Source organism: Theropithecus gelada, chromosome 13 (genome assembly GCF_003255815.1).
Source record: "Theropithecus gelada isolate Dixy chromosome 13, Tgel_1.0, whole genome shotgun sequence".
NCBI lineage: Eukaryota > Metazoa > Chordata > Mammalia > Primates > Cercopithecidae > Theropithecus > Theropithecus gelada.
In genome coordinates, this window is record NC_037681.1 from 106,441,817 (window position 1) to 106,452,488 (window position 10,672).

Here is a 10,672-nt window from a genome sequence, read left to right on the forward strand (position 1 = left end):
CCCAGGCTGGAGTGCAGTGGCCGGATCTCAGCTCACTGCAAGCTCCACCTCCCGGGTTTGCGCCATTCTCCTGCCTCAGCCTCCCGAGTAGCTGGGACTACAGGCGCCCGCCACCTCGCCCGGCTATTTTTTTGTATTTTTTAGTAGAGACGGGGTTTCACTGTGTTAGCCAGGATGGTCTCGATCTCCTGACCTCGTGATCCACCCGTCTCGGCCTCCCAAAGTGCTGGGATTACAGGCTTGAGCCACCGCGCCCGGCCGAATTTTTGTTTATTTACATTCAAGGTGGACATACACTTGTCCCCAACATCACCCAACTTCCACATCATAGTTGAAGTTTTCCAGGTACCTCAATTTAAAATTGACTTCAAGGCCAGGCACAGTGGCTCATGCCTGTAATCCCAGCACTTTGGGAGGCTGAGGCAGGCGGATCACTTGAGGTCAGGAGTTCAAGACCAGCCTGGCCAACACAGTGAAACCCCATCTCTACTGAAAATACAAAAACTAGCTGGGTGTGGTGATCCACACCTGTATTCTCAGCTACTCGGGAGGCTGAGATGGGAGGAGCATTTGAGCCTAGGAGGTGGAGGTTGCAGTGAGCCAAGATCAGGCCACTGCACTCCAGCCTGGGCAACAGAGTGAGACTCCATCTCAGAAAGTAAATAAGTAAAAAGTAAAAAAAAATAAAATTGACTTCAGTCACCCCATCAGGGCACACTAGATCCTTTTGGCCTCCAGTGTCAAGGACATTCAGTACAGTGGATGGGAAGTGTTTGTGTATATGGGGGTATGTGGATTCTATCCTCACACTAAAGGTCAGCTGCCTCTACAGATCTCAGAGTTGAAGAACCATGGCATTCTCCAGGCTCTGACCACAGAAGCTAATGAATGGGAGCCACGTGGTAAGGTTCCCTTCAGGGCCCTTGGAGTCTGGGTGGGACCCAAGTCAGACCTTCCCATGGATCTGCTGTTCATCATTTGAATTTCTCTCACTCCTTGTCTTTCAGAATTTTGTAGATTTATCATTCGTTGGGGAAAAACAGAATCAACACTGAATTAGGAATCAAAAGACTTGAGTTCTGATCTTCCACTGCTAGTGGTTTACTCTGTGCCTCTGGGCAAGCCATATGATCTCTCATATTAGTACCTCCCTTATCCTCAAAGGGATGTTATGAAAATGAGACACCATATGGGAAAATCCTTTGAAAAGTTGTTCTACTTTATCTGCTTTGCAAGGCGCTTCCCCATACTATATTTAAAGTTCACTTCACTTGCCAAGTGATTACGGAGAAAGGTACAGTCCAACCTGGCCAACATGGTGAAACCCCGTTGTATTAGTCTGTTTTCATGCTGTTGATAAAGACATACCCAAGACTGGGAGGAAAAAGAGGTTTAATGGACTTACAGTTCCACATACCTGGGGAGGTCTCACAAACATGGTGGAAGGCAAGGAGGAGCAGTCACATCTTACATGGATGGTGGCAGGCAAAGAGAGAACTTGTGCAGGGAAACTCCTGTTTTTAAAACCATCAGATCTTGTGAGACTTATTCACTGTCATGAGAACAGCACAGCAAAGACTGGCCCCCATGATTCAATTATGTCCCACTAGGTCCCTCCCACAACACATGGAAATTATGGGACTTACAAGGTGAGATTTGGGTGGGGACACAGAGCCAAACCACATCACCATCTCTACTAAAAATATTTTAAAAATTAGCCAGGTGTAGTGGTATGCACCTGTAATTCCAGCTACTCTGGAGGCACAAGAATTGCATGAACCCAGAAGATGGAGGTTGCAGTGAACCAAGATTGTACCACTGCACCCATACCTGGCCACTAGAAATATGAACTTTTAAAAAAATAATATATATTTTTTTAGAGACAGGGCCTTGCTCTGTCCCCCAGGCTGGAGTGCAGTGGTGCAATCATAGAACTTGTGGGTTCAAGCAGTCTTCCCACCTCAACCTCCTGAGTAACTGTGTATCACCAGGCCTAGCTAATTTTTTTTTTTTTTTTAAGAGACAGGTTCGCCGGGCGCAGTGGCTCACACCTGTAACCCCAGTACTTTGGGAGGCCGAGGCAGGCAAATCACGAGGTCAGGAGTTCAAGACCAGCCTGACCAACATGGTTAAACCCCGTCTCTACTAAAAATACAAAAATTAGCTGGGTGTGGTGGCGCATGCCAGTAATCCCAGCTACTCAGCAGGCTGAGGCAGGAGAATCGCTTGAACCTGGGAGGGAGAGGTTGCAGTGAGCTGAGATCGTGCCACTGTACTCCAGCCTGGCAGCAAAGCAAGACTCCATCTCAAAAAAAAAAAAAAAGAAAAGAGACAGGTTCTTGCTGTGTTGCTCAGGCTGATCCTCACCTTAGCCTCCCAAGTATCTGGGAATGTAAGTGTGAGCTTCTATGCATAGCTAAAAAACATTCTAATATAGGAACATCATTTGGACATCTGTGAAGTTTCTTTTAAGGGAATTTTATCTTTATAGTGACAAACCCAGCATTAATATATTAATAATTTTTAGTTTAAATGCATATATATATATATATATATATATATATATATATATATATTTCCCCNATATATATATATATATATATATATATATATATATATTTCCCCCCTCCCAGGGACAGGGTCTTCCTCTGTTGTCCAGGCTGAAGTGTAGTTTTGTGATTATAGCTCACTCCAGCCTTGAACTCCTGGGCTCCAGCAGGGACTACAGGTGTGCATTACCATGCCTAGCTAATTTTTAAAAAATTTTATGTAGAGACGGTCTCATTATGTTGCCCAGGCTGGTCTCAAACTCCTGGCTCAAATGATCCTCCCACTTTGGCCTCTCAAAATGCTGGGATTACAGGCATGGTGGCATGTGCCTATGTCTCTGGCTAACTAAAAAAAAAAAGTAAAAAATAAATGTAGGCTGGGCACAGTGACCCACGCCTGTAATCCCAGCACTTTGGGTGGCTGAGGCGGGCGGATCACGAGGTCAGGAGTTCTCTACTAAAAATACAAAAATTAGCCAGGAGAATCACTTGAACCCAGGAGGCAGAGGTTGCAGTGAACCAATATCGCACCACTGCATTCCAGCCTGGGCAACATAAAAAAATAATAATAATATAATAATAAATAGATAAAAATGTAAAAAAAGAATTAATAAGCTGACTCAATTGGCAGTGCTGTTGACTATATGAGTAAGTGGAAGAGAGCTGAAATAAAGGAGACAATCATAAAAAGGAAAAAAGATAACCGAATTAATGTGAGCTGTGTTAATTATCCCGAACATTTGTCCTTTGCCCCCGTGTTCTTCTGTTGGTTGGGGAAAACAGTATTTATGTCACACGTAGGAAGCGTGTGCCTCGTTTCAAGAGAAAAGGAGAAGAAGCTCTTAACGTGGTTTGGGCATTTGTGTTTTCAAGCACCAGCTTGCTATTGCTGGTGGAAACCTTGAACTTTTGCTGACTAACCTGTTTTGACAGCATAATCCCACCCCCTTGCCACTGTGGTTCCTGCTCCTGGCTCACAGACTTTGATCAAGCTGTGTGTTGGCAAGGGCGTATGGGGTTGGGGAGGGATTGGTTAAGTTGCTGATACATGAGGCTCTGACAGGTGAAGAATTAATAAATCAATAAAGCTGCATGAAGGTAAAAGGGTGAAGGATCCTGTTCAACTTCACAATAAGCATTGCGTCCTGCTGTTCTACTCATCCCCTAACCCTCTTTTTTTTTTTTGAAACAGAGTCTCACTCTTGCCGCCCAGGTTGGAGTGCAATGGCGCAATCTTGGTTCACTGCAACCTCCACCTCCTGGGTTCAAGTGATTCTCCTGCCTCAGCCTCCCAACTAGCTGGGATTACAGGCACCCACCACTGTACCTGGCTAATTTTTTTGTTTGTTTGTTTTTTGTTTTTTGTTTTTTTAGTAGAGATACGGTTTCACCATGTTGGCCAGGCTGGTCTCGAACTCCTGATCTCAGGTGATCCACCCACCTCAGCGTCCCATAGTGCTAGGATTACAGGCGTGAGCCACTGCATCCAGCCTTCTCTTCCCTTTGTGTTCAGCCACTTTGTCCCTCCTTTTTAGCTCTTATGCTGAAAGCAAGTTTTATTTTCTTGATCATCCAAGGTTGAATATTCTCTTAAAGCTGTCTTAGAAACTCCAAGGCTCAGTGTCTGCTACTCCGGAGTGGAGCGGGTGAGATGGAATTTCCTAGAGGTCCAGACATTTAGGACCCTGGACCCATCTCACCCGCTGCCTGTGGCCATTGCCGTGCTGGACCTGAGACCACACCTGTGTTGATGATAGTGGCTTACCTTTGGGCCACATTCTGTCCTAGGAAGTAGAAGAATTACGCCATCCTCACAACAGCCCCATGAGGGGTTACAGTTGATAAGTAACTTGCTTGAAGACATACAGCTAGTAAGAGGCAGAGATGAAGCATTCACATGTAGTTTGGCTCTCAAGTGTACTTTCAGTAACTATCCTCTACTGCTTCCCAGCTGCTTTCTCTTCCTTATTATCTATTAGTGTCTGGTAGCATTTCATTTAATCTGCAGGTATATTCTCCCTACAATTTATTGCCATGTGATGTCCTCAGCCAAGATTGTGAGGCAGAGAGGAGCTGTCCTAACCTACTTTACCACTGAGGCTGGAGAGGTCATATTTTTGGTATTAAACTGGAGTCTCTCCATTCTTCACATTGTTGATGTCCTCTGTAGCAAACTGGAAAAGTCAGTGACAGAAGATGCCGCTAGCAGTTTGAGCCAGAGAGTGACAGCTCTGGTTTGGAGAAAAGGGCTGGGTGGTGGCTTTAGAAAGCCCATCCTTCTGCTTTTTTTCTCCCCCTTGTATTCTGCTTTCATTCATTCATTCATTCATCAAACATTCGTTGAGCACCTATTATGTGTCAAGCTCTGTGCTAGGCTCTGGAAAACCTGGCCCTATGTAGCTCACCATGGAGCAGGAGAAACAATGACTAGTCTATGATAAGCACGGGTTGTCAGGGTCTCACAGAGCAGTAACCCCTCATCTGGACCCATGAGATCAAAGAAGGCATCCAGGAGAGGATGGTGTCAGAGCTAACTGAAGAATGAGAAGGAGCTGCACCAGCAGGGGTTGGAACTGATGGTGGCAGTGCCTGGAGTCTTGATTCCAGCAGAGGGAGAGCAGTCTGTGAAAAGGCACCAAGGGTGGGAGAAGGCAGAGCACATGGAGGAACTTCAGGTAGTTCTGGATGGCCCTGGGGCAAAGCTAGAGAGGTAAGAAGAATCGGCCGGGCGCGCAGTGGCTCAAGCCTGTAATCCTAGCACTTTGGGAGGCCGAGACGGGCGAATCACGAGGTCAGGAGATCGAGACCATCCTGGCTAACGCAGTGAAACCCCGTCTCTACTAAAAAATAAAAAAAAAACTAGCCGGGCGAGGTAGCGGGCGTCTGTAGTCCCACCTACTCGGGAGGCTGAGACAGGAGAATGGCCTAAACCCGGGAGGCAGAGCTTGCAATGAGCTGAGATCCGGCCATTGCACTCCAGCCTGGGCGACAGAGCGAGACTCCGTCTCAAAAAAAAAAAAAAAGAATCTACAAATGTTCCTCGAGTTAAGGAACTTCCCTCCCAATAAACCCATTTGGAAGCAAAAAATATAAGTCGAAAGTGCATTTAAGGCTGGTCCGAGTAGAATGATGTTTACAACGAATTGATCACAGCCAGTTACAGATGTTTCTGTTCCTTCTCCACTCCCACTGCTTCACCTGACTAGCCTTTAAAAAAACAAAAAATTTAAAAACAAAAAGAAAAGAAAAGAAAAATGCATTTAATATCCTGATAAATCCATCTAAAAGTCAAACAATTGTAAGTGGAACTGTCACGAGTTAGGAACCATCTGTAGATCGTGAAGTTATGTGGATACTGTGCTGTAGAGTATGGGTTTTATCTTGAGGACTATGGAGAATCCCTGGAGGGTTTTGAGCAGTGATGTCTGATCTTACTTTTCTTTTTTTTTTAAGGCAGAGTCTCGCTGTGTCACCCAGGCTGAAGTGCAGTGCCATGATCTCTGCTCACTGCAAGCTCCGCCTCCCGGGTTCACGCATTCTCCTGCCTCAGCCTCTGGAGTAGCTGGGACTACAGGCGCCTGCCACCATGCCCAGCTTATTTTTTGTATTTTTAGTAGAGATGGGGTTTCACTATGTTAGCCAGGATGGTCTTGATCTCCTGACCTTGTGATCCGCCCGCCTCGGCCTCCCAAAGTGCTAGAATTACAGGCGTGAGCCACCGCGCCTGGCCTGATCTTACTTTTCGAAAGCTCACTCTAGCAAACCTGTGAGGAGAGGATCAGAGGGTGTTAAGACCCAAGGCAGCCGGATGTGGTAGTGCATGCCTGTAGTCCCAGGTGCTCAGGAGGCTGAGGCAGGAGGATTGCTTGAGTCCAGGAGTTCTGGGCTGTAGTGTGCTGTGCTGATCAGGTGGCCCCACTAAGTTCAGCATCAATATGGGGACCACCCAGGAGTGGGGGACCACCAGGTGGCCTAAGGAAGGGTGAACTGGCCCAGGTCAGAAATGGAGCAGTTCAAAAATCCTGTGCTGATCAATAGTGGGATCATGCCTATGAATAGCCACTGTACTTCAGTCTGGGCAACACAGTGAGACCCCATCTCTTAAAAAAAAAAAATTAGGCCCAAGGCAGGCAGACAAGGCTGGGGTCTGCAGTAGAGGCCCAGACATACCTAGATCTCAGAGGGTCTCCTTTTCTCCCACTATTGCAGTTGTGAGTACAGAGGTGGTCAGAGCCCAAGAAGAATGGGAAGCTGTGGACACCATCCAGCCAGAGACAGGTAACTATAGGAATGCTGCTGTCTCCCCATAGCCCCTCTGCCAGCAAAGGCAACATTCACACATATGGCAAATGTTTCTGTGAGTCTGGGACTAGGAGACAGAATTCCTAAGAGTGCTCATTTTAACTATATAACATAGATGACAACATCTTTTTCAAATCCGAATATGATGACATCCTATCTATGGAGGAAACCAGAGTGAAGGCCATGGAGAAAGGGCTGCCATCCCTGTCCATCTTCCACCCAGCCATGAGAGAAGACAGGGTTGACTTTGGTTAGGGCAGCTTCTACAGAGTGGCGAGGTTGGGCAGGAGGGTGGAGACAGGGCCCCTGTGTGAGGCTGCTCAGGTTGTTTACTGCACAAGGAAATCCCTGGGGATGGGAGCTGAAGCAATCTGCTGGAAGGCTCTGAAGGTTGAATAAAAATTGTCTCCTGTTTCTTTCTAAGAGGTTTGGATGAAGCAATAGAACTAGGACTTATATCTAGCCTGAGCCTCTATTGAGCTCCTGGGGCCAGTGAATAGTATCAGCCATCACCTATATTGCTAACTGATCAGTTAATTCCCTATTGGCTATAACAGAGGTGTGTGGTTGGGGGTTCCTATACAGGGTGTAAGAAGGGAAGAGTGGAAATTAGGAAAGGCCCCTAAACAGACTGGTTGCATGCTCTTATGTGGGTACCCACCCCAGGCAGTGACTTGCCCCCTCACAGATGAGAGAATTTAGGGATCGCCTTGTGGGGCAGATCTGCCCCATACTCACTGCAGAGGTTGGCCTAGCACGACTGAATAGCCTAGTCCAAAAAGAGAGTCATCTTCGCAGATAATGCCAGCCTCTTGAAAGAAGATTGGTTGTAGCTGTAGGTGTCTGATGTTCAACTGAAAGTCAGTGCTTGGCTTGGAGGTGACAAGTAGGAGGACCTCAGTAAATGTTTGCTGACAGAATGACTCCTATAAATCCTGGCATGTCTTCCCTTTTGCCACAGGGAGCCAGGCTAACTCAGAGCAGCCTGGGCAGCTAATCTCCTTCAGTGAGGCCCTGCAGTACTTCCAGACTGTGGACCTTTCCTCCTTCAAGGTATGATGGTAGCAGGGTTTGGAGTCTCAAGCCTTTTCCCTAGGAGCCAAGCTTCTGTCCCACCAGGATAGGGCACTGGGCAAGCAAATCTCCCCTAAGATCTTGGTGCCCAGGATCATGGGTGGCCTAGGACCCATACTTCATTTGGGGCCTTGGTAGCTTTTGTGGGACTGTGCCCTTACAGCTCCTGTGGCCCTGTCGTTCAGGGGCCTGTATAGCTGTTTCTCTACTCTTCCCTTTTAGGGATGGGGACATCTAGAATCAAGTACTAGGCAAGGCATACTGTTGAGGGAGCTGAGTAATTCATGGCCAGTGGAGGAAAACCTTCCATTCCCTCAAGGAACCAGAAGCTATTTAGGAATTTAAGAAAGATATAAGTTGGAAAAAGAAGAAATATTTGGGGGAATAAATGCTAGGGGTGGGTTAGGTGCTGGGCATAGTGGCTCACACCTGTAATACCAGCACTTTTGGAGGAGTTTGAGGTGAGGGGGTCACTTGAGCCCAGGAGTTCAAACCTACAGTAAGCTATGATCACACCTGGGCAACAGAGTAGGACCCTGTCTCTGTAAAAAATAAAAAAAACTGGGGAGCTTTCTGGGACATATTGAGTAACAATACATTTAGATAAATGTGATTTCAGGTCTTCTACCTAAATCCTGGCTCAGGGGAGAGAGGCTAAAAAGATAGGAACCAAGTTGTTTTATAGGACCCAGAGAGCCAAAAGCTACCGAAATCAGAATGTTCTAAGGCTTGTAGTAGTGACCCTGGGCCATGAGAAGCCAACATGACCTCACTTGGGAAGTGCTGGTTGTGACCAAAAGATCCCAGCTACCCCTCAGAGTCATCTAACTCCAGTGAGTCCCCACCTCCTGGGAAACCTGTCCTGGCATTTGTCTGACTGCCTGGGGGAGCTGGGCATGTGTCACCCCTGTGGGAGTTAGTGGAATAGCTAGTTCTGGAAAAGCCCAGAGGACTAAATGCAAATAATGGCTGATAATACCCACCCTTGGGGATGTCTCTTTCACTTTGCAAAAAATCTGGGAGCTGGAAGAGCCCGGCTCTAGAGACAACAGGTGCCTTGCAACTTCTGCCTCCTTCCCCTGGCCCAAAGACCAGCCAGCTAGCTGGGGGAATTACTTTCTGCAAGCGCTGCCTCTAGTCTGAGCCTGATGGGAAGTTGGTTAAGGGAGATGAAGCAGCACTCTGCCCATTGCCTGCAACTTCTTCCCCAGAAAAGAATCCAGCCAACTATTCGAAGGACTGGGCTTGCTGCCCTTCGACACTACCTCTTCGGGCCTCCAAAGCTCCACCAGGGCCTTCGGGAAGAAAGGGACTTGGTCCTGACCATTGCTCAATGTGAGTGCAATGTGAGCCCACAGGGGAGTTGCTGCATCTGCGGTGAGGCAAGACCCTGTGTGCTGATGCTGTTGCTGAGGCTAAGCCAGGAATATTGCATGTACTGTGGTTGGCGGGTGAGAGTGGGAGCTGAGAATTGGAAGTCTTGAGCACAGTCCAGATCTCACATTCTCTGAGAAGCACCCAGTTCTCCCATGAGGGGCAATCTGGCAGACAGTGTGGGTGTGTTTTGGGGCAGGTGGCCTGGATAGCCAAGACCCAGTGCATGGCCGAGTCCTCCAGACCATCTATAAGAAGCTGACCGGCTCCAAGTTTGACTGTGCCCTTCATGGAGACCACTGGGAGGACCTGGGCTTTCAGGGTAAGAGGGAGGAGCAGCTCATCTTTTTCATGCCTCTGATTCCAGGACTAGAGTGAGAGGCCAGGTCGTTCTCATCCAGCACTATGAGGGGGAAGATCTCAGGGGAGTATTCTGGGAGGAGGGTGTAGCAAATGCAAAAGCCGTGAGGGGGCGTCTGCTTTCTCTGCTTGAAAAATAGCCAGAGTAGGTCTGGCGTGGTGGCTTATTCCTGTAATCCCAGCACTTTGGGAGGCTGAGGAGGGTGGATCACTTGAGGTCTGGAGTTCGAGACCAGCCTGGCCAACATGGTGAAACCCCATCTCTACTAAAAATACAAAAATTAGGGCCGGGTGCGGTGACTCATGCCTATAATCCCAGCACGTTGGGAGGCTGAGGTAAGTGGATCATGAGGTCAAGAGTTTGAGACCAGCCTGGCCAACATAGTGTAACCCATCTCTACTAAAAATAGAAAATTTAGCCAGGCATGGTGGTGTGCACCTGTAATCTCAGCTACTCAGGAGGCTGAGGCAGGAGAATTGCTTGAACCTGGGAGGTGGAGGTTGCAGTGAGCTGAGATTGCACCATGGTACTCCAGCCTGGGCGACACAGCAAGACTCTGTATCGGAAAAAAATAAAACATAAAAATTAGCCAGGCATGGTGGCACGTGCCTGTAATCTCAGCTACTCAGGAGGCTGAGGCAGGAAAATCACTTGAACCAGGGAGGCAGAGGTTGCAGTGAATGGAGATCGCACCACTGCACTCCAGCCTAGGTAACAAAGGGAGACTCTGTCTCAGAAAAGAAAAATAGCGAGAGTGTGGCTGAGGTGGAGACGAAAGTGACAGGAGAAAAGATCACTTGGTGGTCTTTTAGGCTGTTGTATACATTTACTCTAAGTGATATGTAAAACACTGGAGTGATGTGACTTAGAATCTGGCATTTTTGGGTTTTTTCCTCTCTAAAAAATATTTATGAAAATTTTATCATATATTATTTTACTTTCTGAGTGAAACAGAATCATTTCACCAGTTTTTTTTTTTTTTTTTTTTTTTTTTTTTTTTTTTTTTTTTTTT

General features: G+C 47.2%; 1 protein-coding gene across 1 annotated transcript in view; it reads left to right on the forward strand.

The window, feature by feature from the left end:
* The window catches only part of ELMOD3 (ELMO domain containing 3), a 41,295-nt gene that overhangs the window by 7,631 nt on the left and 22,992 nt on the right, over positions 1-10,672 (forward strand). Inside the window, exons 5-9 of the mRNA XM_025405892.1 lie at positions 833-902; positions 6,759-6,827; positions 7,813-7,904; positions 9,137-9,260; positions 9,499-9,621. Coding sequence (XP_025261677.1) covers positions 833-902; positions 6,759-6,827; positions 7,813-7,904; positions 9,137-9,260; positions 9,499-9,621 — 478 coding nt within the window. The remainder of the gene's footprint in view (positions 1-832; positions 903-6,758; positions 6,828-7,812; positions 7,905-9,136; positions 9,261-9,498; positions 9,622-10,672) is intronic.